This window comes from Larus michahellis, unplaced genomic scaffold, assembly GCF_964199755.1.
Source record: "Larus michahellis unplaced genomic scaffold, bLarMic1.1 SCAFFOLD_340, whole genome shotgun sequence".
In the NCBI taxonomy this organism is placed as follows: domain Eukaryota; kingdom Metazoa; phylum Chordata; class Aves; order Charadriiformes; family Laridae; genus Larus; species Larus michahellis.
The window spans coordinates 52,632-80,368 of NW_027436227.1; the positions used below are offsets into that span (position 1 = coordinate 52,632).

The following is a 27,737-nucleotide window of genomic DNA, read 5'->3' on the forward strand; positions in this document are numbered from 1 at the left end:
CTCAAGGTGCCACCCAAAGATCTCCATGGCCTTGGGGACCCCTGGGGACCCTGTAGGTGCCACCCAAAGTTCTCCAGACCCTTGGGGACCCTCGGGGTCACTCTATGGCCTTGGGGACCCTCAAGGTGACACCCAAAGATCTCCAGATCCCTAGAGACCCTTAGGGACACGCTACGGCCTTGGGGACCCTCTAGGTGCCACCCAAAGTTCTCCAGACCCTTGGGGACACCCTATGGCCTTGGGGACCCTCAAGGTGACACCCAAAGTTCTCCATGGCCTTAGGGACCCTTGGGGACAGCCTACGGCCTTGGGGACCCTCTAGGTGACAGCCAAAGACCTCCATGGCCTTGGGGACCCTTGGGGACCCTCCAGGTGCCACCCAAAGTTCTCCAGACCCTTGGGGACCCTCGGGGTCACTCCATGGCCTTGGGGACCCTCAAGGTGACACCCAAAGATCTCCATGGCCTTGGGGACCCTTGGGGACACCCAAAGTTTTCCAGACCCTTACAGACACCCTACGGCCTTGAGGACCCTTGGGGACCCTCTGGGTGCCACCCAAAGTTCTCCGGACTCTTGGGGACACCCTACAGACTTGGGGACCCTCAAGGTGCCACCCAAAGTCCTCCAGACCCTTAGAGCCCCCTGGGGACACCCTACGGCCTTGGGGACCCTCCAGGTGACACCCAAAGATCTCCAGACCCTTAGAGCCCCTTAGGGACACCCTACGGCCTTGGGGACCCTTGGGGAGCCTCTAGGTGACACCCAAAGTCCTCCAGACCCTTGGGGACCCTTGGGGACACCCAAAGTTTTCCAGACCCTTAGGGACACCCTACAGCCTTGGTGACACTCTAGGTGCCACCCAAAGTCCTCCAGACCCTTGGGGACACCTTATGGCCTTGGGGACCCTCTAGGTGACACCCAAAGTTCTCCAGACCCTTAGAGCCCCTTAGGGACACCCTACGGCCTTGGGGACCCTTGGGGACCTTCCAGGTGCCACCCAAAGTTCTCCAGACCCTTGGGGACCCTTGGGGACACCCTATGGCCTTGGGGACCTTCAAGGTGACACCCAAAGACCTCCATGGCCTTGGGGACACCCAAAGTTCTCCAGACCCTTGGGGACACCCTGTGGTCTTGGGGACCCTCAAGGTGCCACCCAAAGATCTCCATGGCCTTGGGGACCCTTGAGGACCCTGTAGGTGCCACCCAAAGTTCTCCAGACCCTTAGAGCCCCTTAGGGACACCCTATGGCCTTGGGGACCCTTGGGGACCCTCTAGGTGTCACCCAAAGACCTCCATGGCCTTGGGGACCCTTGGGGACACCCAAAGTTCTCCAGACCCTTGGGGACACCCTACGGCCTTGGGGACTTTTGGGGACCCTGGAGGCGTCCCCCCTCCCCCGAAGCCCTGCGACGCCCTTGGGGGCCAAGGCCCCGGGGGGGGGGGCGGGGCGGTGTCCCCGGCCATGGGGCAGGAGGTGACGCCGCTGTGGGGCGGCCCCCCAGGTTTCGCCCGTTCCTTCGGGCAGGTGCTGCCGGGGGGGCAGCGGCGGGAGTGGATCAAACCCATCATGTTCAGCGGCGGCATCGGCGCCATCGAGGACCAGCACGTCCGCAAGGAGCCCCCCGAGCCCGGTCCGCACCCCCCCACCGCGACCCACAAGTACCCCCCCCCACCTCCCCGCGACCCACAAGTCCCCCCGCGACCCCCAAATCCTCCCCAGAACCCCCCAGATCCTCTCGGGATCCCCCAAACCATCCTTGGGACCTCCAAGCCCTCCATGGGACCCCCAACCTCCCCCCCTCGCGACCCCCAAGTCACCCCCCGGGACCCACAAGTCACCCCAGGACCCACAAGTCCCCCCGTGACCCCCAAATCCTCCCCAGAACCCCCCAAATCCTCTCGGGATCCCCCAAACCGTCCTTGGGACCCCCAAGCCGTCCTTGGGACCCCCAGCCTCCCCCTCCCCGGGACCCCCAAGTCACCCCCCGGGACCCCCAAGTCACCCCAGGACCCACAAATCCCCCCCCGCGACCCACAAGTCCCCCTGCGACCCCCAAATCCTCCCCAGAACCCCCCAAATCCTCTCGGGATCCCCCAAACCGTCCTTGGGACCCCCAAGCACCCCATGGGACCCCCAACCTCCCCCTCCCCGGGACCCCCAAGTCACCCTCCGTGACCCACAAGTCACCTCTGGACCCCTAAGTCTCCCCCAGGACCCACAACTCCCCATGGGACCCCCAAATCCCCCCCAGGACCCCCAAATCCTCTCGGGATCCCCCAAACCGTCCTTGGGACCCCCAAGCCCTCCATGGGACCCCCAACGTCCCCCCCGCCGTGACCCCCAAGTCACCCCCCGGGACCCCCAAGTCACCCCAGGACCCACAAGTCCCCCCCCCCGCGACCCACAAGTCCTCCCGTGACCCCCAAATTCCCCCCAGAACCCCCCAGATTCTCTCGGGATCCCCCAAACCGTCCTTGGGACCCCCAAGCACCCCATGGGACCCCCAACCTCCCCCCCCCGGGACCCCCAAGTCACCTGTGACCCCCAAGTGCCCCCCCCGACCCCCAAATACTCCCACAAGGCTGTCAAATCCCCCCCCAACCCCCCTCTGACCCCCCCAAATTCCCCCCCAGGCCCCCAAATTGCCCCCCAACCCCCCCCCTTCACCCTTGGGACCCCCAAATTCCCCCCCCCAGACCCCCCCAAAACCCCCCTGACCCCCCCAAATCGCCCCCCACACCCCCAAACTGCCCCCCACACCCCCTCTGACACCCCCAAATTGCCCCCCCAACACCCCCAAATCCCCCCACACCCCCAAATTGCCCCCCCGACACCCCCAAATTCCCCCCCAACCCCCCCAACACCCTCAAATCCCCCCCAAATGACCCCTCCAACACCCCCAAAACCCCCCTGACCCCCCCAAATCCCCCCCCACACCCCCAAATTGCCCCCCACACCCCCTCTGACACCCCCAAATTCCCCCCCAACACCCCCAAATCCCCCCCCACCCTGAATGACCCCCCCCAACCCCCCGCCGACACCCCCCAACCCCCCCCGACCCCCCCAAATCCCCCCCCCAACCCCCCCCATCACCCTTGGGACCCCCAAATCTCCCCCTCCCCCGTCACCCTTGGGCCCCCCGAGCCCCCCCCCCCACCGTTTCCCATGGGGGGGGTTCGGGGGGGTCTCACCCCTGTGTTCCCCCCCCCTCCAGGGATGCTGGTGGTGAAGGTGGGGGGCCCCGTGTACCGCATCGGCGTCGGGGGGGGGGCCGCCTCCTCCATCCAGGTAAAGGGGGGGGGGGGTTGGGGGTGTCGGGGGCGTTGGGGAGGGATTTGGGGGTCCCAGAGGTGGGGGGGGGGCGATATGGGGGTTTCTGGGGGGGTCTGGGGGGGGATTTGGGGGTCCCAAGGGTGAGGGGGGGGGGATTTGGGGGTCCCAGAGGTGGGGGGGGGGCGATATGGGGGTTTCTGGGGGGGTTGGGTGGGTCATTTGGGGGTGGGGGTGGGGGGGATTTAGGGGGTCCCAAAGGTGATGGGGGGAGGGGAATTTGGGGGGGGGGGTGTCCCCACCGTGGTGTGTCCCCTCCCCCCCCCCAGTGTCCCCTGAATGTCCCCAACGTCCCCCAATGTCCCCAATGTCCCCAATATCCCCAATGTCCCCCATGTCCCCCATGTCCCCAATGACCCCAATGTCCCCAATGTCCCCAATATCCCCAATGTCCCCCATGTCCCCCAATGTCCCCAATGACCCCAATATCCCCAGTGTCCCCAATATCCCCAATGTCCCCCATGTCCCCCAATGTCCCCAATGTCCCCCATGTCCCCAATATCCCCAGTGTCCCCAATATCCCCAATGTCCCCCATGTCCCCCAATGTCCCCAATATCCCCAATGTCCCCCATGTCCCCAATGACCCCAATGTCCCCAATGTCCCCAATATCCCCAATGTCCCCAATGTCCCCAATATCCCCAATGTCCCCAATGACCCCAATGTCCCCAATGTCCCCAATGTCCCCAATGTCCCCCAATGTCCCCAATGTCCCCAATATCCCCAATATCCCCAATGTCCCCAATGTCCCCAATATCCCCAATGTCCCCCATGTCCCCAATGACCCCAATATCCCCAATGTCCCCAATATCCCCAATGTCCCCAATGTCCCCAATATCCCCAATGTCCCCCAATGTCCCCCATGTCCCCAATGACCCCAATATCCCCAATGTCCCCAATATCCCCAATGTCCCCAATGTCCCCAATATCCCCAATGTCCCCCAATGTCCCCAATGTCCCCAATATCCCCAGTGTCCCCAATATCCCCAATGTCCCCCAATGTCCCCAATGACCCCAATATCCCCAATGTCCCCAATATCCCCAATGTCCCCAATGTCCCCAATGTCCCCAATGTCCCCCAATGTCCCCCATGTCCCCAATATCCCCAATGTCCCCAATGTCCCCCAATGTCCCCATGTCCCCAATATCCCCAATGTCCCCAATGTCCCCAATGTCCCCATGTCCCCAATATCCCCAATGTCCCCAATGTCCCCAATGTCCCCAATGTCCCCAATATCCCCAATGTCCCCCATGTCCCCAATGACCCCAATGTCCCCCAATGTCCCCAATGTCCCCAATGTCCCCAATGTCCCCAATGTCCCCCAATGTCCCCAATGTCCCCAATGTCCCAAATGTCCCCCATGTCCCCCAATGTCCCCCATGTCCCCAATGTCCCCAATGTCCCAAATGTCCCCAATGTCCCCCAATGTCCCCAATGTCCCCAATGTCCCCCATGTCCCGCAATGTCCCCAATGTCCCCCATGTCCCCAATGTCCCCAATGTCCCCCATGTCCCCAATGTCCCCCGTGTCCCCAATGTCCCCAATGTCCCAAATGTCCCCAATGTCCCCCAATGTCCCCAATGTCCCCAATGTCCCCCATGTCCCGCAATGTCCCCAATGTCCCCCATGTCCCCAATGTCCCCAATGTCCCCACGTCCCCAATGTCCCCCCAATGTCCCCAATGTCCTCCATGTCCCCAATGTCCCCAATGTCCCAAATATCCCCCATGTCCCCAATGTCCCAAATGTCCCCAAATGTCCCCAACGTCCCCAATGTCCCCCATGTCCCCAATGTCCCCAATGTCCCCCATGTCCCGCAATGTCCCCAATGTCCCCAATATCCCCAATGTCCCCCATGTCCCCAATGTCCCCCATGTCCCGCAATGTCCCCAATGTCCCCAACGTCCCCAATGTCCCCCGTCCCCAGGTGCAGGGGGACAACGCGGAGGAGCGGGACGCGGGGGCGGTGCAGCGGGGGGACCCCGAGATGGAGCAGAAGCTGAACCGGGTGCTGCGGGGGTGCATCGAGAGCGGGGGGGGGAACCCCATCGCCAGCATCCACGACCAGGGCGCCGGCGGCAACGGTAACGGGGGGGGACACCTGGGGACACCTGGGGACGGGGGGGGACATGGGGGACGTTGGGGACATTGGGGACATTGGGGGCATTGGGGACATTTGGGGACATTGGGGGACATGGGGGACATTGGGGACATTGGGGACATTGGGGACATTGGGGACATTTGGGGACATTGGGGGACATGGGGGACATTGGGGACATTGGGGACATTGGGGACATTGGGGACATTTGGGGACATTGGGGGACATGGGGGACATTGGGGACATGGGGGACATTGGGGACATTGGGGACATTGGGGACATTTGGGGACATTGGGGACATTGGGCATATTGGGGGACATTGGGGACATGGGGGACATTGGGGACATGGAGGACATTGGGGACATTGGAGACATGGGGGACATTGGGGACATGGGGACATTGGGGACATTTGGGGACATGGGGGACATTGGGGACATTGGGGACATTGGGGGACATTGGGGACATTGGGGACATTGGGGGACATTTGGGGACATTGGGGACATTGGGGACGTTGGGGACATTGGGGACATTGGGGACACTGGGGGGACACTGTGGGGACCGCGGGGGCCGTGGGGGGGACGCGGGGGGGTGTCCCCACGGTCCCCGTGTCCCCCCCCCAGGGAACGTGCTGAAGGAGCTGAGCGAGCCGGCGGGGGCCGTCATCTACGCCAGCCGCTTCCAGGTGACCCCCCCGGGACCCCCCCCCAGGGACACCCCACCCATGGGACACCCCCCCCTTCCCAGGGGACACCCCCCCCCAGGGACACCCCCCCCAGGGACCCCCCCCCACCCAGGGACACCCCCCCCACCCACAGGACCCCCCCACCCATGCGACACCCCACCCCCATGGGACCCCCCCCCACCCAGGGACACCCCCCCCACAGGACCCCCCCACCCATGGGACACCCCCCCCCAGGGACACCCCCCCCAGGGACCCCCCCTCCCCCATGGGACCCCCTCCCTATGGGACCCCCCCACCCAGGGACCCCCCACCCAGGGACCCCCCACCCATGGGACCCCCAGTGCCCCCCCCGCTATCCCCTGGTGCTCCCTGTCCCCTCGGTGCCACTTGTCCCCCCCGCTGTCCCCCGTCCCCTTGTGCCCCCCCATTCCCCTGGTGCCCCCCGTCCCCTTGGTGTCCCCTTGTGCCCCCCCTCCCCGCGGTGTCCCCTGGTGCCCCCCGTCCCCTTGTGCCCCCCCGTCCCCTGGTGCCCCCCATCCCCGTGGCGTCCCCCACTGCCCCCCGTCCCCTTGGTGTCCCCTTGTGCCCCCCGTCCCCTTGTGCCCCCGTCCCCATGGTGTCCCCGCAAAGACCCCTGTCCCCGCAGTGTCCCCCACTGCCCCCTGCCCCCTTGTGCCCCCCATCCCTGTGGTGTCCCCCAGTCCCCCCCGTCCCCTTGTGCCCCCCCGTCCCCCTGGTGTCCCCTTGTGCCCCCCATCCCCTTGTGCCCCCATCCCCTTGTGCCCCCCGTCCCCATGGTGTCCCCACAAAGCCCCCTGTCCCCACAGCGTCCCCCGTCCCTGTGGTGTCCCCCAGTCCCCCCCGTCCCCCCGCTGCCCCCCCGTCCCCTTGTGCCCCCCCATCCCCGCGGTGGGACACCCCGTCCCCTTATGCCCCCCGTCCCCTTGTGCCCCCCGTCCCCGCAGTGTCCCCCGCTGTCCCCCGTCCCCACGGTGTCCCCTTGTGCCCCCGTCCCCTTGTGCCCCCCATCCCCTCGGTATCCCCTGGTGCCCCCCGTCCCCCTGGTGTCCCCTTGTGCCCCCCGTCCCTGCAGTGTCCCCCAGTCCCCCCCGTCCCCTTGTGCCCCCCCGTCCCCCTGGTGTCCCCTTGGGCCCTCCGTCCCCACAGTGTCCCCGGTGCCCCCCGTCCCCGCGGTGTCCCCTTGTGCCCCCCCTCCCCGCGGTGTCCCCTGGTGCCCCCTGTCCCCTTGTGCCCCCCCGTCCCCTGGTGCCCCCCCTCCCCGTGGTGTCCCCCACTGCCCCCCGTCCCTGCGGTGTCCCCTTGTGCCCCCCGTCCCCTTGTGCCCCCCATCCCCGTGGCGTCCCCCGCTGCCCCCCGTCCCTGCGGTGTCCCCTTGTGCCCCCCGTCCCCTTGTGCCCCCCGTCCCTGTGGTGTCCCGCTGTGCCCCCCATCCCCGCAGTGTCCCCCAATGCCCCCCATCCCCCTGGTGTCCCCTTGTGCCCCCCGGCCCCTTGTGCCCCCCATCCCCGTGGCGTCCCCCGCTGCCCCCCATCCCCACGGTGTCCCCTTGTGTCCCCCGTCCCCTTGTGCCCCCCGTCCCCATGGTGTCCCCGCAAAGACCCCTGTCCCCGTGGTGTCCCCCACTGCCCCCTGCCCCCTTGTGCCCCCCGTCCCTGTGGTGTCCCCCAGTCCCCCTGCTGCCCCCCCGTCCCCTTGTGCCCCCCCGTCCCCCTGGTGTCCCCTTGTGCCCCCCGTCCCCACCGTGTCCCCGGTGCCCCCCATCCCCGCGGTGTCCCCTTGTGCCCCCTGTCCCCTTGTGCCCCCCATCCCCATGGTGTCCCCTGGTGCCCCCCGTCCCCTTGTGCCCCCCCTCCCCGCAGTGTCCCCCGCTGCCCCCCGTCCCCGCGGCGTCCCCCCGGTGGTGACGCGGGGGGTGGCAGCGGGGTGACCCCACGCTGAGCGTGCTGGAGCTGTGGGGCGCCGAGTACCAGGAGTCCAACGCGCTGCTGGCGCGGCCGGCGGGGCTGGGGCTGCTGCGGCGCCTGGCGGCCCGCGAGCGCTGCCCCCTCAGCGTGGTGGGGACCATCACCGGCGACGGCAGGGTGAGGGGGCGGGGGGCAGCGTGGGGACGGGGGGCGTGGGGCGGGAGGGGCACGGGGGACACCGTGGGGACGTGGGACGGGGGAGTGGAGGGACATGGGAGACACCATGGGGACGTGGGACGTGGGGGACACCATGGGGACGTGGGGGTGGAGGGATGTGGGGGACACCATGGGGATGTGGGACACGGGGGACACCATGGGGACGTGGGACATGGGGGTGGAGAGACACATGGGACACCATGGGGATGTGGGACACGGGGGACACCATGGGGACGTGGGGATGGAGGAATGTGGGGGACACCACGGGGACGTGGGACATGGGGCTGGAGGGACACCATGGGGACGTGGGACGTGGTGGACACCATGGGGATGTGGGGATGGAGGGATGTGGGGGACACCATGGGGACGTGGGACATGGGGGTGGAGGGACACCATGGGGACGTGGGACGTAGGGGACACCATGGGGACGTGGGGATGGAGGGATGTGGGGGACACCATGGGGATGTGGGACATGGGGGACACCATGGGGACGTGGGACATGGGGGTGGAGGGATGTGGGAGACACCGTGGGGACGTGGGACACAGGGGACACCATGGGGACGTGGGATGTGGGGGTGGAGGGACACATGGGACACCATGGGGATGTGGGGATGGAGGGATGTGGGGGACACCATGGGGACATGGGACATGGGGGACACCATTGGGACGTGGGACATGGGGGACACCATGGGGACGTGGAATGTGGGGGTGGAGGGACATGGGGGACACCATGGGGACATGGGACGTGGGGGACACCATGGGGACATGGGGATGGAGGGATGTGGGGGACACCATGGGGACATGGGACATGGGGGACACCATGGGGATGTGGAACGTGGGGGTGGAGGGACATGGGGGACACCATGGGGACATGGGACGTGGGGGACACCATGGGGACATGGGGATGGAGGGATGTGGGGGACACCATGGGGACGTGGGACGTGGGGGTGGAGGGACATCCATGGGGACACGGGAGATGGGGACATGGGGGACACCGTGGGGACATGGGGATGGAGGGATGTGGGGGACACCATGGGGACGTGGGATATGGGGGACACCATGGGGATGTGGGGATGGAGGGACGTTGGGGACACCATGGGGACATGGGAGATGGGGACATGGGGGACACCATGGGGGACACCATGGGGACATGGGAGGTAGGGATGTGGGACGTGGGGGACACCGTGGGGCTGTGGGACGTGGGGACATGGGGGACACCATGGGGACATGGGACGTGAGGGTGGAGAGACGTTGGGGACACCATGGGGACGTGGGAGGTGGGAGACACCGTGGGGACATGGGATGTGGGGCCGTGGGGAGGTGGGGCCATGGGAGATGGGGTTGGGGGACGTGGGGGACACCAGGGGGACGTGGGACGTGGGGGTGGAGGGACGTGGGGGACACCATGGGGACGTGGGGCATGAGGAGATGGGGGACACCATGGGGACCTGGGCCGTGGGGCCATGGGGCGGTGGGGACGTGGGATGTGGGGCCGGGGGGGGACGTTGGGGACACTGTGGGGACGCGGGATGTGGGGCCATGGGGCGGTGGGGACATGGGACATGGGGGACACCATGGGGACGTGGGGGACACCATGGGGCTGTGGGGCCGTGGGGCGACGTGGGGCTGGGACACAGGAACCTGGAGGCACCTGGGGGGACATCGAGGACCATGGCGGGGGGGGGTTCCTTTGGGATCCCTGGGGACGGGGAAGGCTGCTGGGGGGTGCTTGGGGGGTGCCCCACACCTTCTGACCGCCCCCCCCCCCCCCACCTGCCCCACAGATCGTGCTGGTGGACGACCTGGAGGCGCCGGTGCCCGAGGGGGGGTCCCACGAGGGGCTCCCCACCCCCGTCAACCTGGAGCTGGAGTGGGTGCTGGGCAAGATGCCCCGCAAGGTGAGGGGGGGCTGGGGGGCGGGGGGGGGCGGGGGGGGACGGACACCCCCCCACGTGGGGGGCTGGGAGTTGAGGGACACGCCTGGTGACCCCCCCCCCCCCCGCCAAGACCCAGTAGGGATCTCCCAGTTGGGCGCTGGGGGGCACCCAACGGGGATGGAGAACGCCATGATGGGGGGGGGCACCCAACGGGGACCTCCCAGTTGGGACTGGGGACCTCCCAGTTGACATTGGGACCTCCCAGTTGGGGATGGGGACCTCCATGGGGATGGGACCACCATGATGGTGGAGACCACCCAATGGGGACCTCCCAGTTGGGGATGGAGCCACCCAACGGGGATGGGACCTCCATGATGGTGGCGACCACCCAATGGGGACCTCCCAGTTGGGACTGGGGACCTCCCGACCTCCCAGTTGACACTGGGACCTCCCAGTTGGGGATGGGGACCTCCATGATGATGGGGGGCACCAACGGGGACCTCCTAGTTGACATTGGGACCTCCCAGTTGGGGATGGAGCCACCCCATGGGGATGGGACCACCATGATGGTGGCAACCACCCAATGGGGACCTCCCAGTTGGGACTGGGGACCTCCCAGTTGACATTGGGACCTCCCAGTTGGGAATGAGGACCTCCATGATGATGGGGGGCACCCAATGGGGACCTCCCAGTTGGGGATGGAGCCACCCAACGGGGCTGGGGATCTCCATGATGGTGGAGACCACCCAATGGGGACCTCCCAGTTGGGCATTGGGACCTCCCAGTTGACATTGGGACTTCACAGTTGGGCATGGGGACCTCCAGTGGGGCTGGGACCTCTGTGATGATGGGGGGCACCCGATGGGGACCTCCCAGTTGGGACTGGGGACCTCCCAGTTGACATTGGGACCTCCCAGTTGGGGATGGGGCCACCCAATGGGGCTGGGACCTCCATGGCCATGGAGACCACCCAACGGGGACCTCCCAGTTGGGACTGAGGACCTCCCAGTTGGGGATGGAGCCACCCAACGGGGCTGGGGACCTCCATGATGGTGGAGACCACCCAATGGGGACCTCCCAGTTGGGACTGGGGACCTCCCAGTTGGGCATTGGGACCTTCCAGTTGGGGATGGGGATCTCCATGATGATGGGGGGCACCAACGGGGACCTCCCAGTTGGGGATGGAGCCACCCAACGGGGCTGGGACCTCCATGATGGTGGCGACCACCCAATGGGGACCTCCCAGTTGGGACTGGGGACCTCCCAGTTGGGAATGGGGACACCCAATGGGGCTGGGACCTCCATGATGGTGGCAACCACCCAATGGGGACCTCCCAGTTGGGCATTGGGACCTCCCAGTTGGGGATGGGGCCACCCAACGGGGCTGGGGCCCTCCATGATGATGGGGGGCACCCAGTGGGGACCTCCCAGCTGGGACTGGGGACCTCCCAGTTGGGGATGGGAACACCCAACGGGGCTGGGGATCTCCATGATGGTGGCGACCACCCAATGGGGACCTCCCAGTTGGGCATTGGGACCTCCCAGTTGGGGATGGAGCCACCCAACGGGGCTGGGGACCTCCATGATGATGGGGGGCACCCAGTGGGGACCTCCCAGCTGGGACTGGGGACCTCCCAGTTGGGCATTGGGACCTCCCAGTTGGGAATGGGGACCTCCATGATGATGGGGGGCACCAACGGGGACCTCCCAGTTGGGGATGGAGCCACCCAATGGGGCTGGGACCTCCATGACCATGGAGACCACCCAACGTGGACCTCCCAGTTGGGACTGGGGACCTCCCAGTTGGGGATGGGGCCACCCAACGGGGCTGGGGACCTCCATGACCCCCCCGTGTGTGTGTGTGTCCCCCCCAGGAGTTCGCGCTGCAGCGGGTGCCCCCCACCCTGCGCCCCCTGGAGCTGCCCCCGGGGCTGTCGGTGCGGCAGGCGCTGGAGCGGGTGCTGCGGCTCCCGGCCGTGGCCAGCAAACGCTACCTCACCAACAAGGTGACACCGCCACCCGTCACCCCTGTCACCCCTGTCACCCTGCGTCACCGTGTGTCACCTCCTGTCACCCCCTGTCACCCCTGTCACCCCCTGTCACCCTGAGTCACCGTGTGTCACCCCTGTCACCCCCTGTCACCCCTGTCACCCCCTGTCACCCTGCGTCACCGTGTGTCACCCCTGTCACCCCCTGTCACCCCTGTCACCCCCTGTCACCCTGAGTCACCGTGTGTCACCTCCTGTCACCCCCTGTCACCCCTGTCACCCCCTGTCACCCTGAGTCACCGTGTGTCACCCCTGTCACCTCCTGTCACCCCTGTCACCTCCTGTCACCTCCTGTCACCCTGTGTCACCGTGTGTCACCCCTGTCACCCCCTGTCACCTCCTGTCACCCCGTCACCCCCCGTCACCCCCGTCACCTCCTGTCCCCCTGTGTCACCCCCCGTCACCCCCTGTCATCCCTGTCACCCCCCATCACCCTGTCATCCCTGTCACCCCCCATCACCCCCAGTCACCCCGTCACCCCTGTCACCCCGTGTCACCCCCTGTCACCCCGTGTCACCCCCTGTCACCCCGCGTCACCCCCTGTCACCCTGTGTCACCCCCCATCACCCCCTGTCACCCCGTCACCCTCCGTCACCCCCGTCACCTCCTGTCCCCCTGTGTCACCCCATCTCCCCCTGTCACCTCCTGTCAGCCTCCGTCACCCCCTGTCACCCCGTGTCACCCCCATCACCCCCCATCACCCCCGTCACCTCCTGTCCCCCTGTGTCACCCCATCTCCCCATTACCCCGTGTCACCCCGTCACCCCCGTCACCCCTGTCACCTCCTGTCACCCCCTGTCACCTCCTGTCACCCCTGTCACCCCTGTCACCCCCCATCACCCCCTGTCACCCCCTGTCACCTCCTGTCACCCCTGTCACCCCCCGTCACCCCCCATCACCCCCTGTCACCTCCTGTCACCCCCGTCACTCCCCGTCACCGTGTGTCACCCCTGTCACCTCCTGTCACCCCCCATCACCCCCCGTCACCCCCGTCATCTCCTGTCCCCCTGTGTCACCCCATCTCCCCGTTACCCCGTGTCACCCCCTGTCACCTCCTGTCACCCCCCGTCACCCCCCGTCACCTCCTGTCGCCCCTGTCACCCCCCGTCTCCCCCCGACACCCCGTGTCACCCCTTGTCACCTCCTGTCACCCCTGTCACCCACCGTCACCCCCGTCACCCCGTGTCACCCCCTGTCATCCCCTGTCACCCCCATCACCCCCCGTCACCCCTGTCACCTCCTGTCACCCCTGTCACCCCCTGTCACTCCTGTCACCTCCTGTCACCCCCCATCACCCCCTGTCACCCCCTGTCACATCCTGTCACCCCGTGTCACCCCCGTCACCCCCTGTCACCCTGTGTCACCTCCTGTCACCCTCTGTCACCTCCTGTCACCTCCTGTCACCCCCTGTCACCTCCTGTCACCCCGTCACTCCCCGTCACCGTGTGTCACCCCTGTCACCCCCCGTCACCCCCATCACCCCCCATCACCCCCCGTCACCCCCCGTCACCTCCTGTCACCCCGTGTCACCCCGTGTCCCCCTGTCACATCATATCCCCTCGTGTCCCCTCATGTCACCTCCTGTCCCCCCCGTGGCCACCGTCCCCTCCATGTCCCCAACTTACTGGTGGCCACCGTTTCCTCCATGTCCCCAACTTACTGGTGGCCACCGTCCCCTCCAAGTCCCCAACCCACTCGGTGGCCATGTCCCCCCCCTCTCCTCCCCCCAAACCCATCCCCGTGGCCACCCCCCCACCATCCCCGTGGCCACCCCTGACCCCTCTCTCCCCCCCCCGGGGCAGGTGGACCGCTCGGTGACGGGGCTGGTGGCCCAGCAGCAGTGCGTGGGCCCCCTGCACACGCCGCTGGCCGACGTGGCCGTGGTGGCCCTGTCCCACTTCGACACGGTGGGGGCGGCCACCGCGCTGGGGGAGCAGCCCATCAAGGGCCTCTTGGACCCGGCGGCCGGCGCCCGGCTGGCCCTGGCCGAGGCCCTCACCAACCTCGTCTTCGCCCGCGTCACCGACCTCCGGGTGAGTCCGGCGCGGCCACGGGGTGGCTACGGGAGCGGGGATGTGGCTACGGGGGGGACACACCATGGGGGACATGCCACCAGCACGGCTTGGCCACGGGGTGGCTACGGGAGCGGGGATGTGGCTACGGGGGGGACACGCCATGGGGGACACGCCACCACCACGGCATGGCCACGGGGTGGCTACGGGAGCGGGGATGTGGCTACGGGGGGGACACACCATGAGGGACACGCCACCAGCACGGTGTAGCCACGGGGTGGCTACGGGAGCGGGGACGTGGCTACGGGGAGGGACACGCCATGGGGGCCACGCCACCAGCACGGTGTAGCCACAGGGTGGCTACGGGAGCGGGGACGTGGCTACGGGGGGGACACGCCATGGGGGACACGCCACCAGCACGGTGTAGCCACGGGGTGGCTACGGGAGCGGGGACGTGGCTACGGGGGGGACATGCCATGGGGGACACGCCACCACCACGGCATGGCCACGGGGTGGCTACGGGAGCGGGGACGTGGCTACGGGGGGGACACGCCATGGGGGGGACGCCACCAGCACAGTGTAGCCACAGGGTGGCTACCAGAGCAATGACGTGGTGGTGATGTGGCTACTTGATGGCCACGCCATGGGGGACACGCCCCCACCATGGGGTGGCTACGGGAGCGGGGACATGGCTACGGGGAGGGACACGCCATGGGGACACGCCGCCAGCACGGCATGGCCACGGGGTGGCTACCAGAGCAATGACTTGGTGGTGACGTGGCTACGGGGCGGCCACGCCATAGGGACATGCCACCACCATGGCATGGCCACAGGGTGGCTACGGGAGCAGGGACATGGCTACGGGGGGGGACATGCCATGGGGGCCACGCCACCAGCACGGCATGGCCACGGGGTGGCTACCAGAGCAATGACATCGTCATGATGTGGCTACTTGATGGCCACCCCATGGGGGACACGCCACCACCACGGGGTGGCCACGGGATGGCCAAGGGTGACCACTATGGCACGGCCACGGCATGGCCAAGGGTGACCACCACGGCGTGGCCACGGAGCGGCCAAGAAGGGCCACCACGGTCCCCAGCTCTGGGCCGTGGGGCCAACAGGGTGCAGGCCGTGGCCACCGGGGGGCCCGTGGCATTGTCACCTCACGGCCGCGGGGGGGCCACCAAAGCCACCTCCTGGTGGCCACCTGGGCCGTGCCGTGGGGCGGGAGGGGCCGGGAGGGTCGGGGGCAACCAGGGGACGATGGCGGGGGAGGGGCAGGAGGGGCCGGGGCACGCGGCGGCTCTGACCCGGCCCCTCCCCCCCCGGGCCCTGCCCCACACGGCCCCGTGTCCCCGTCCTCTCCTGCCCCACATCTCCCCGTCCTCTCCTGCCCCACATCTCCTTGTATTCTCCTGCCCCACATCTCCCCGTCCTCTCCTGCCCCACATCTCCCCGTCCTCTCCTGCCCCACATCTCCCCCTCTTCTCCTGCCCCACACGTCCTTCTTTTCTCCTGCCCCACATCTCCCCGTCCTCTCCTGCCCCACATCTCCTTGTATTCTCCTGCCCCACATCTCCCCGTCCTCTCCTGCCCCACATCTCCTTGTATTCTCCTGCCCCACATCTCCCCGTCCTCTCCTGCCCCACACGTCCTTCTCTTCTCCTGCCCCCGACATCTGTGTCTTCTCCTGCCCCACATGTTCTTCTTTTCTCCTTGCCCCCCATGCCCTTCCCTTCTCCTGCCCCACACGTCTGTGTCTTGTCTGTGACCCACATGTCCCCATGTCCCCGTCTTCTCCTGCCCCACATCTCCATCTCTTCTCCTGCCCCACATGTCCCTGTCTTCTCCTGCCCCCCACGTCCTTCTCTTCTCCTGCCCCACATCTCCTCGTATTCTCCTGCCGCCCACGTCCTTCTGTTCTTCTTGCCCCACATGTCCATGTCTTCTGCCCCACATGTCCCCGTGTCCTTTTCTTCTCCTGCCCCCCATGTCCTTGTCTTCCTCTGCCCCACACGTCCCCGTGTCCTTGTCTTCTTGCCCCCAACGTCCTTCTCTTCTCCTGCCCCACATCTCCTCGTCTTCTCCTGCCCCCCACGTCCGTGTCTTCTCCTGCCCCACATGTCCTCTCCTGCCCCGCATCTCCTTTTCTTCTCCTGCCCCACATCTCCTTGTCTTCTCCTGCCCCACATGTCCCCATGTCCTTGTCTTCTTGCCCCCCATGTCCTTCTCTTCTCCTGCCCCACACATCCTTCTCCTGCCCCACATGTCCCCATCTTCTCCTGCCCCCCATGTCCTTGTCTTCTCGCCCCCCACATCTGTGTCTTCTCCTGCCCCACATCTCCTCGTCTTCTCCTGCCCCACATGTCCTTCTCTTGTCCTGCCCCACATGTCCCCGTCTTCTCCTGCCCCACATCTCCTTGTCTTCTCCTGCCTCCCACCTCTGTCTTCTCCTGCCCCCCACGTCCTTCTCTTCTCCTGCCCCACATGTCCTTGTGTTCTTGCCCCCCACGTCCTTGTCTTCCCCTGCCCCACATTCCCTTGGCTTCTCCTGCCCCACATCTCCTCGTCTTCTCCTGCCCCACGTGTCCGTGTCTTCTCGCCCTCCACGTCCTTCTCTTCTCCTGCCCCACATGTCCTCGTCTTCTCCTGCCCCACATCTCCTTCTCGTCTTGCCCCACGTCCGTGTCTTCTCCTGCCCCACATCTCCTCGTCTTCTCCTGCCCCACATCTCCTTCTCTTGTCCTGCCCCACATGTCCGTGTCTTCTCCTGCCCCACATCTCCTCCTCTTCTCCTGCCTCCCACATCTGTTTTCTCCTGCCCCACACCTCCTTTTCTTCTCCTGCTCCCCACGTCCTTCTCTTCTCCTGCCCCACATGTCCGTGTCTTCTCCTGCCCCCCATGTCCCCCCCCTTCTCCCCCCGCCCCGTTTCTGGCGCCCCCCAGGACGTGAAGTGCTCGGGGAACTGGATGTGGGGGGCCAAGACGGGGGCGGAGGGGGGGGCGCTGGTGACGGCCTGCGAGGGGCTGGTGGGGCTCCTGCACCGCCTGGGGGTGGCCATCGACGGGGGCAAGGACTCGCTCAGCATGGCGGCCCGCGTGGGCTCCCACACCGTCATGGCACCCGGTGAGTCCCGGCCACGCCCCGGGGGGGGGTGTGGGGGGGGAGGGGGCCACAGGCGGGGCAACCAGGGGAGGGGGGTGGGGAGGGAAGGGGGGGGGGCACGGCCAGGAGGAGGGGGCTCGGGGCCACCACCGTGGCGCTGGGACCCGTGGGGGCCACCGGGATGGGGGATGGGGGCCACCACCATGATGGTGGTCACGGGGGCCACCACCGTCATGATGGTCACGGGGGCCACCACCAGGCTGCTGTGACCCATGGGGGCCACCATGATGGGTGATGGGGGCCACCACCATGATGGTGGGTGATGGGTGCCACCACCATGGTGACGGGTCACGGGGGCCACCACCAAGGCACTGGGACCCATGGGGCCACCATGATGGGTGATGGGTGCCACCACCGTGATGGTGGGTGATGGTGGCCACCACCATCATGATGGTCACGGGGGCCACCACCAAGGCACTGGGACCCATGGGGGCCACCATGATGGGTGATGGGTGCCACCACCGTGATGGTGGTCACGGGGGCCACCACCGTCATGATGGTCACGGGGGCCACCACCAAGGCACTGGGACCCATGGGGGCCACCATGATGGGTGACGGGTGCCACCATCGTGATGGTGGTCATGGGTGCCACCACCAGGCCGCTGTGACCCACGGGGGCCACCATGATGGGTGATGGGTGCCACCACCGTGATGGTGGGTGATGGTGGCCACCACCATCATGATGGTCACGGGGGCCACCACCATGGTGATGGGTTGTGACCCATGGGTGCCACCACCATGGTGATGGGTCACAGGGGCCACCACCAAGGCACTGTGACCCATGGGGGCCACCACCGCCATGATGGTCATGGTGCCACAGCAGTGGGACCCATGGGTGCCACCACCATCATGATGGTCACGGGGGCCACCACCAAGGCGCTGTGACCCATGGGGGCCACCATGATGGGTGATGGGGGCCACCACCATCATGATGGGTTGTGACCTGTGGGTGCCACCACCATGGTGACGGGTCACGGGGGCCACCACCAAGGCGCTGTGACCCATGGGGGCCACCACCATCATGATGGTCACAGGTGCCACCACCATGGTGCTGTGACCCATGGGGGCCACCATGATGGGTGCTGGTGGCCACCACCATGATGGTGGTCATGGGGGCCACCACCAAGGCGCTGTGACCCATGGGGGCCACCACCATCATGATGGGTCACGGGGGCCACCACCAAGGTGCTGTGACCCATGGGGGCCACCATCATCATGATGGTCACAGGTGCCACCACCATGGTGCTGTGACCCATGGGGGCCACCATGATGGGTGATGGTGGCCACCACCATGATGGTGGTCATGGGGGCCACCACCAAGGCGCTGTGACCCATGGGGGCCACCACCATCATGATGGGTCACGGGGGCCACCACCAAGGTGCTGTGACCCATGGGGGCCACCGCCATCATGATGGTCACGGGGGCCACCACCATGGTCATGGGTCGTGGGTGCCACCACCATGGTGCTGTGACCCGTGGGGGCCACCATGGTGGGTGATGGTGGCCACCACCATCGTGATGGGTCACGGGGGCCACCACCAAGGTGCTGTGACCCATGGGGGCCACCACCATCATGATGGTCACAGGTGCCACCACCATGGTGCTGTGACCCATGGGGGCCACCATGATGGGTGATGGTGGCCACCACCATGATGGTGGCTCACGGGTGCCACCCCCAAGGCTCTGTCACCCCCCGGGTGCCACCACTCCTCCTCCTCCTCCTGACCACGGGTGACCCCCCCCCCCCCTTCAAGCCCCACATCACCCCACCCCCACCCCCACTCCGTGACCCCCCCACCCCCTGTGACCTCTTGACCCCCACCCAGGCACCGTGGTGGTCTCGGCCTACGCCGTCTGCCCCGACATCACGGCCACCGTCACCCCCGACCTCAAGTGTCCCCACGGCAAAGGTCAGTGTCCCCAAGGCAGGGGTTGGGGTGCCGTGACCCCCCCATGGATTTCGGGGTCCCCCCCGTGAATTTCGGGTGCATTTTGGGGCGCTCGTTGGGTCTTGACACCCCCACGTAGATCTTGGGGTGCCACCAGGGGTTCAGGGGGTGGCACCTTGGGGACATTCTGGGGGGCTGGGACCCCATGGGGGGGACATTTTGGGGTGCCGTGACCCCCCCGCCGGATTTTTGGGTGCCCCCCAGGTTTTTGGGGTGCTGACGGGGGGGGAGTCAACACCCCAACGTCGATTTTGGGGTGCCACCAGGGGTTCAGGGGGTGGCACCTTGGGGACATTTTAGGGGGCTGGGACCCCATGGGGGGGACATTTTGGGGTGCTGTGACCCCCCCATGGATTTTGGGGTCCCCCCCGTGAATTTCGGGTGCATTTTGGGGCGCTCGTTGGGTCATGACACCCCCACGTAGATCTTGGGGTGCCACCAGGGGTTTCGAAGGTGGCACCTTGGGGACATTCTGGGGGGCTGGGACCCCATGGGGGGGGCATTTTGGGGTGCCGTGACCCCCCCATGGATTTCGGGGTCCCCCCCGTGAATTTCGGGTGCATTTTGGGGCGCTGATGGGGGGGTCGACACCCCCACGTAGATCTTGGGGTGCCACCAGGGGTTCAGGGGGTGGCACCTTGGGGACATTTTAGGGGGCTGGGACCCCATGGGGGGGGGGTTTTGGGGGGTGCTGACACCCCCCCCCCCCCCCATGGATTTGGGGCCCCCCCAGGAGCCCTGCTGTGGGTCCAGCTGAGCCCGGGGCGGCACCGCTTGGGGGGCAGCGCCTTGGCCCAGGTCTTCTCCCAGTTGGGGGACGCCTGCCCCGACCTGGAGCACCCCGAAATGTTGGACGCCGCCTTCCGCGTCACCCAGAGCCTCCTGCGAGGTGGGGGGGGACAAAAAGGGGGGGGGGGAGGCGTGGGGAGGGGGCGGGGGGGGAAGGGGGGGTCTGGGGGGGGTAAAGGAGGGGTTTGGGGGGCAATTGGGGGGGATTTGGGGGGGTCTGGGGGAGGTAAAGGGAGGGTTTGGGGGGGATTTGGGGGGAAGGGGGGGTCTCGGGGGGGTAAAGGAGGGGTTTGGGGGGCAATTTGGGGGGGATTTGGGGAGTAAAGGGGGGGTCTGGGGGGGATAAGGGGGGGTTTGGGGGGGAAGGGGGGTCGGGGGGGGATAAAGGGGGGGTTTAGGGGGCAATTGGGGGGGATTTGGGGGGAAGGGGGGGTCTGGGGGCGGTAAAAGGGGGGTTTGGGGGGCAATTTGGGGGGAAGGGGGGATTTGGGGGGGAAGGGGGGGTCTGGGGGCAGTAAAAGGGGGGTTTGGGGGGAAGGGGGGGGTCTGTGGGGGGTAAAGGGAGGGTTTGGGGGGGATTTGGGGGGAAGGGGGGGTCTCGGGGGGGGATAAAGGGGGGTTTGGGGGGCAATTGGTGGGGATTTGGGGGGGGAAGGGGGGGTCTGGGGGAGGTAAAGGGGGCGTTTGGGGGGCAATTTGGGGGGAGGGGGGGATTTGGGGGGGAAGGGGGGGTCTGGGGGGGTAAAGGAGGGGTTTGGGGGGCAATTGGGGGGGATTTGGGGGGGTAGGGGGGGTCTGGGGGGGTAAAGGAGGGGTTTGGGGGGGATTTGGGGGGGAAGGGGGGGTCGGGGGGGGATAAAGGGGGTTTGGGGGGCAATTTGGGGGGAAGGGGGGGTCTGGGGGGGATAAAAGGGGGGTTTGGGGGGCAATTGGGGGGATTTGGGGGGGAGGGGGGTCTGGGGGGGTAAAGGGGGGGTTTGGGGGGCAATTTGGGGGGTCTTGGGGGGGTTTTGGGGGGGGTCTCGGGGGGGTTTTGGGGTGTTTGGGGGGGTTTTGGGGGGCGAGGGGGGGGTTCGAGGTGTTGGGGGGTGGGATTGGGGGGGCAGTTTGGGGGGGGATCAGTGGGGGCGGGTTTTTGGGGTGCGGGGGGGGATTTGGGGGAGTGAAGGGGGGCTTTTGGGGGGCGGGTTGGGGGGGGTAAAGGGGGGGGGTTGGGGGGGGCAATTTGAAGGGGGGGGGGGGGGGGGGTTTGGGGGGGGGGGGGTGGCCCGGGGGTGACCCGTGGTGGCCCCAGGGCTGGGCTTCGGTGGCCGTGGCCGGGGTAGTGGGGGGGGGGGTGTGACACGCGGCACCGGGGGTGACACGGGGGTGTCCCTGTTGTGTCCCCCCCCCCGTGTCCCCCCCCCCCCCAGAGCGGGCGCTGAGCGCGGGCCACGACGTGAGCGACGGGGGGCTCCTGGGGGGGCTCCTGGAAATGGCCTTCGCCGGCAACTGCGGCCTCCGGGTGGCCCTGAGCCCCGACCCCCCCGGCACCCACCGTGAGCCACCGTCACCTCCCCCCCCCCCCCGGGGGTGTCACCTCCCCCCCACCCCCCCGGGGATGTCACCTCCCCCCCCCCCCGGGGATGTCACCCCCCCCCCCGGCCTTGGGGACACCCGGGAGGGGCCGGAGAAGCAGCAGCTCCGTGGCCCCGTGGCCCCCCCCCCCCCACGGGCCCCTTGTCCCCGATGTCCCCACGTGTCCCCGTCCCCCTCCCCCCCCCCCCACCGCCGCGTCCCCTCCTGTCCCTTGTCCCCAGGGTGGCCCCATGGCCCCATGGCCCCTTGACCCCCATGTCCCCACGGCCCTGGCCCCAATGGCCCCCCATGTCCCCCATGGCCCCAATGTCCCCCATATCCCCAATGTCCCCAATGTCCCCAATGTCCCCCCATGTCCCCCGATGTCCCCCATGTCCCCAATGTCCCCCAATGTCCCCAATGTCCCCCCATGTCCCCCGATGTCCCCCATGTCCCCAATGTCCCCCAATGTCCCCAATGTCCCCAATGTCCCCAATGTCCCCCATGGCCCCCATGGCCCCCATGGCCCCCATGGCCCCCCACGTCCCCGTGTCCCCCCCAATGTCCCCATGTCCCCCTGTGTCCCCTTGTCCCTGTGTCCCCATGTCCCCCCATGTCCCCATGTCCCCACAACCCTGTCCCCACCTCCTTGTCCCCATGTCCCCATGTCCCCACGTCCCCGCGTCCCCTTGACCCCCATGTCCCCATGTCCCCACCTCCATGTCCCCATGTCCCCACGTCCCCTTGACCCCCATGTCCCCACATCCCATGTCCCCCATGTCCCCACATCCCCACATCCCCACGTCCCCTTGACCCCCACGTCCCCATTTCCCCGCGTCCCCTTGACCCGCATGTCCCCATGTCCCATGTCCCCACATCTGATGTCCCCACGTCCCATGTCCCCACGTCCCCACGTCCCCTTGACCCCCACGTCCCCATGTCCCCACCTCCCTGTCCCCACGTCCCCCCGTCCCCTTGACCCACATGTCCCCATGTCCCATGTCCCCACATCCGATGTCCCCATGTCCCCTTGTCCCCTGTGTCCCCACGTCCCCACGTCCCCTTGACCCCCACGTCCCCACGTCCCCACCTCCCTGTCCCCACGTCCCCATGTCCCCACATCCCATGTCCCCATGTCCCCTGTGTCCCCACATCCCATGTCCCCACCTCCCTGTCCCCACGTCCCCCCGTCCCCCCGTCCCCCGTCTCCACGCCTGCTGTCCCCATGTCCCCACCTCGTGTCCCGTGTGTCCCCCCCCAGCGCTGGCCCTGCTGTTTGCCGAGGAGCCCGGCTTGCTGCTGGAGGTGCCGGTGGCCACCAGCGTGGCCATCTGCCGCCGCTACCAGGAGGCCGGCGTGCGCTGCGTCCCCGTGGGCCACAGCGGCCCCTACGGCCCCGACGCCACGGTGAGGGGACACGGGGACGTCATCGGGGCGGGGGGTGGCCCTGGGAGCGGGGCGGAGGTGGCCCCAGGGTGGCCTGGGGGGACTGGAGGTGGCCGCATCCCCACGGTGGCTTCGAATGGTGGTGGCCGTGGTGGCGGCCGCGTCCCCGTGGCGGGTTCCCATGGTGGTCCCCATGGTGGTGGCCGTGTCCCCATGTCCCTCCCCGTCCCCGTGTCCCCATGGCGGGTCCAGGTGACGGTGGCCATGGTGGTGGCCATGTCCCCGTGGTGGGTCCCCATGGTGGTGGCCATGTCCGATGTCCCTCCCCGTCCCCGTGGCCCCATGGCGGGTTCAGGTCATGGTGGCCATGGTGGTGGCCGTGTCCCCGTGGCAGGTTCCCATGGTGGTGGCCATGTCCCCATGGTGGGTTCTGATGGTGGTGGCCATGGTGGTGGCCATGTCCCTCACCGTCCCCGTGTCCCCATGGTGGTGGCCGTGTCCCCATGGTTGGTTCTGATGCTGGTGGCCGTGGTGGTGGCCATGTCCCTCACCGTCCCCATGTCCCCATGGTGGTGGCCATGTCCCTATGTCCCTCCCCATCCCCGTGGCCCCATGGAGGGTTCAGGTGCTGGTGGCCACGCTGGTGGCCATGTCCCTGTGTCCCTCACCATCCCTGTGTCCCTATGGTGGGTTCTCATGGTGGTGGCCATGGTGGTGGCCGTGTCCCCATGGTGGGTTCTGATGGTGGTGGCCATGGTGGTGGCCATGTCCCTCACCATCCCCGTGGCCCCATGGTGGTGGCCGTGTCCCCATGGTGGGTTCTGGTGCTGGTGGCCATGGTGGTGGCCATGTCCCTCACCATCCCCATGTCCCCATGGTGGTGGCCGTGTCCCCATGGTGGGTTCTGGTGCTGGTGGCCATGGTGGTGGCCATGTCCCTCACCGTCCCCATGTCCCCATGGTGGTGGCCATGTCCCCGTGGCAGGTTCCCACGGTGGTGGCCGTGTCCCTCCCCATCCCCGCGGCCCCGTGGCGGGTTCAGGTGATGGTGGCCACGCTGGCGGCCATGTCCCCATGTCCCTCCCTGTCCCCGTGTCCCCATGGTGGGTTCTGGTGCTGGTGGCCATGGTGGTGGCCATGTCCCTCACTGTCCCCATGTCCCCGTGGTGGTGGCCATGTCCCCGTGGCGGGTTCCCACGGTGGTGGCCGCGTCCCTCCCCATCCCCGCGGCCCCGTGGCGGGTCCAGGTGCTGGTGGCCACACTGGCGGCCATGTCCCCGCGTCCCTGACCGGCCCCGTGGCCCCGCGGCAGGTGGAGGTGACGGTGGCCGGGCGGTCGGTGCTGTGCGAGCCCGTGGGGGCCCTGCGGGGGCTGTGGGAGGAGACGAGTTTCCGGCTGGAGCGGGAGCAGGCGACCCCCGAGTGCGTGGCCCAGGAGGAGACGGAGCTGCGCCGGCGCCGGGGACCCACCTTCGCCCTCCCCTTCGACCCCCACGAGGAGCCCCCCCTGCTCCGGCACATGGGTGAGGGGCGTGGGGCGGACGGGGGGGGCTGGGGGATGTGGGGGGCTGGGGGATGTGGGGGGACATGGGGGGCTGGAGGGACGTGGGGGGCTGGGGGATGTGGGGGGCTGGGGGATGTGGGGGGACATGGGGGGCTGGGGGGACGTGGGGGGCTGGGGGATGTGGGGGGCTGGAAGACCTTGGGCATCTTGAAGGTCATGGGGGTCTGAGGAGACATGGGGGGCTGGAGGATCATGGGGGGCTGGGGGGACGTGGGGGGATGTGCGGGGCTGGGGGATGTGGGGGGACATGGGGGGCTGGGGGACGTGGGGGGCTGGGGGATCATGGGGGGCTGGGGGGATGTGGGGGGCTGGGGGATGTGGGGGGACATGGGGGGCTGGGGGGACGTGGTGGGCTGGGGGATGTGGGGGGACATGGGGGGCTGGGGGGACGTGAGGGGCTGGGGGATGTGGGGGGCTGGGGGGACGTGGGGGGCTGGGGGATCATGGGGGGCTGGGGGATGTGGGGGGACATGGGGGGCTGGAGGGACGTGGGGGGCTGGGGGATGTGGGGGGCTGGGGGGACGTGGGGGGCTGGGGGATCATGGGGGGCTGGGAGGTGATGGGGGTCTGAGGAGACATGGGGGGCTGGGGGATGTGGGGGGCTGGGGGATGTGGGGGGAGATGGGGGGCTGGGAGGACCATGGGGGGCTGGAAGACCTTGGGCGTCTTGAGGGTCATGGGGGGCTGAGGGAACATGGGGGGCTGGAGGATCATGGGGGGCTGGGGGGACGTGGGGGGCTGGAGGGGGACGTGTGGGTCTGGGGTGTGATGTGTGGGTCTGGGGTGATGTGTGGGTCTGGAGGGTGATCTGGGGGTCTGGGGTGATCTGGGGGTCTGGGGGGTGACACGTGGGTCTGGGGGTGATCTGTGGGTCCAGGGTGACGTGTGGGTCTGGGGTGTGACGTGTGGGTCCAGGGTGACGTGTGGGTCTGGGGGGTGATCTGTGGGTCCGGGGTGATGTGTGGGTCTTGGGTGTGACGTGTGGGTCCGGGGTGTGACGTGTGGGTCTGGGGTGATCTGTGGGTCCGGGGTGTGACGTGTGGGTCCAGGGTGACGTGTGGGTCTGGAGGGTGACATGTGGGTCTGGGGGTGATCTGTGGGTCCGGGGTGATGTGTGGGTCCAGGTGTGACATGTGGGTCCAGGGTGACGTGTGGGTCCGGGGTGTGACGTGTGGGTCCGGGGGGTGATCTGTGGGTCGGGGGGGTGACGTGTGGGTCCGGGGTGTGATATGTGGGTCCGGGGTGACATGTGGGTCCGGGGGTTGACGTCTGGGTCCGGGGGGTGACGTGTGGGTCCAGGGTGATGTGTGGGTCCAGGGTGATGTGTGGGTCCGGGGTGACGTGTGGGTCCGGGAGGTGATCTGTGGGTCCAGGGTATGACGTGTGGGTCTGGGGGGTGACGTGTGGGTCCGGGGGGTGACGTGTGGGTCCAGGGTGATGTGTGGGTCCGGGATGACGTGTGGGTCCGGGGGGTGACGTGTGGGTCCAGGGTGATGTGTGGGTCCGGGATGACGTGTGGGTCCGGGGGGTGACGTGTGGGTCCAGGGTGATCTGTGGGTCCGGGGTGATGTGTGGGTCCGGGGGGTGACGTGTGGGTCTGGGGTGTGACGTGTGGGTCCGGGGGGTGACGTGTGGGTCCAGGGTGATCTGTGGGTCCGGGATGACGTGTGGGTCCGGGATGACGTGTGGGTCCGGGGGGTGATCTGTGGGTCCGGGGGGTGACGTGTGGGTCTGGGGGGTGACGTGTGGGTCCGGGGGGTGACGTGTGGGTCGCGGGTGCCCCAGAGGCGCCGGGGCCGCGCGTGGCCGTGCTGCGGGAGGAGGGCAGCAACGGGGACCGGGAGATGGCGGCCGCCTTCCTCATGGCCGGCTTCCAGGTGAGGGGCCTCGGTGGCCACCGGGGGACCCAGGGCGTGGGTCCAGGGCGGTTGGTGGCCCAAGTTGGGGGGTTGGTGGCCCAGGGGGTGACCCAGGTGGCCCGGGGGTTGGCCAGGGTTTGGTGGCCCAGGGAGTGGCCGGGGGGGTTGGTGGCCCGGGTTGGGAGGTTGGTAGCCCAGGGGGTGACCGAGGTGGCCCAGGGGGTGGCCAGGGTTTGGTGGCCCAGGTGCTGGGGTTGGCGGCCCAGGGGGTGACCCAGGTGGCCCAGGGGGTGGCCAGGGTTTGGTGGCCCAGGTGCTGGGGTTGGTAGCCCAGGGGGTGACCCAGGTGGCCCAGGGGGTTTTCAGGGAGTTGGTGGCCCAGGGATTGGCCAGGGGGGTTGGTTGCCCACGTGCTGGGGTTGGTAGCCCAGGGGATGACCCAGGTGGCCTGGGGGTGGCCATGGGTTGGTGGCCCAGGTGCTGGGGTTGGCGGCCCAGGGGTGATCCAGGTGGCCGGGGGGGTTGGTGGCCCAGGTGCTGGGGTTGGTAGCCCAGGGGATGACCCAGGTGGCCTGGGGGGTGGCCATGGGTGGTGGCCCGGGTGCTGGGGTTGACGGCCCAGGGGGTGATCCAGGTGGCTGGGGGGTTGGTGGCCCAGGTTGGGAGGTTGGTAGCCCAGGGGGTGACCCAAGGTGCCCGGGGGGTGGCCAGGGTTGGTGGCCCGGTTGCCGGGGTCGGTGGCCCAAGGGGTGTCGGGAGGGTTGGGGGCCCGGGTGGTGGGTTTGGTAGCCCCGGCTAACCCAGGTGGCCCGGGGGGGAGGGTGGCCGGGGGAGGGGGGGGGGGGGGGGTGTCGGTAGCCCCGGGCTGACCCCGGTGGCCCCCCCCGGCCCCCAGGTGTGGGACGTGACCACCCAGGACCTGTGTGGGGGGCCCTGGCCCTCGACGCTTCCGGGGGCTCGTCTGCGTCGGGGGCTTCAGCTACGGGGACGTGCTGGGCTCTGCCAAGGGTCGGGCACCAGTAACCCCCCAGTGCTCCCAGTAACCCCCCCCCGGCTCCCAGTGACCCCCCAGTGCTCCCAGTGCTCCCAGTAACCCCCCCCGGCTCCCAGTGACCCCCCCAGTGCTCCCAGTGCTCCCAGTGACCCCCCCCCGGCTCCCAGTACCCCAGTACCCCCCCCAGTGCTCCCACCGACCCCCCCCCGGCTCCCAGTGACCCCCCCAGTGCTCCCAGTAACCCCTCCCCCGGCTCCCAGTACCCCCCCCAGTGCTCCCAG

At 68.1% G+C, this 27,737-nt stretch overlaps 1 protein-coding gene across 1 annotated transcript in view; it reads left to right on the plus strand.

Moving 5' to 3' along the window:
* Positions 1 to 27,520, plus strand: part of LOC141737109 (phosphoribosylformylglycinamidine synthase-like) — a 42,942-nt gene extending 15,422 nt beyond the window's left edge. Inside the window, 17 exon segments of the mRNA XM_074571725.1 lie at positions 1,503 to 1,631; positions 3,216 to 3,289; positions 5,258 to 5,414; positions 6,049 to 6,110; positions 8,051 to 8,212; positions 10,036 to 10,149; positions 12,003 to 12,134; positions 13,979 to 14,209; positions 17,139 to 17,319; positions 19,186 to 19,269; positions 20,042 to 20,197; positions 21,510 to 21,635; positions 22,916 to 23,061; positions 24,352 to 24,562; positions 26,389 to 26,480; positions 27,358 to 27,383; positions 27,385 to 27,520. Coding sequence (XP_074427826.1) covers positions 1,503 to 1,631; positions 3,216 to 3,289; positions 5,258 to 5,414; positions 6,049 to 6,110; positions 8,051 to 8,212; positions 10,036 to 10,149; positions 12,003 to 12,134; positions 13,979 to 14,209; positions 17,139 to 17,319; positions 19,186 to 19,269; positions 20,042 to 20,197; positions 21,510 to 21,635; positions 22,916 to 23,061; positions 24,352 to 24,562; positions 26,389 to 26,480; positions 27,358 to 27,383; positions 27,385 to 27,505 — 2,204 coding nt within the window. The 3' untranslated portion in view covers positions 27,506 to 27,520.
* Positions 27,521 to 27,737: the final 217 nt, after the last annotated feature.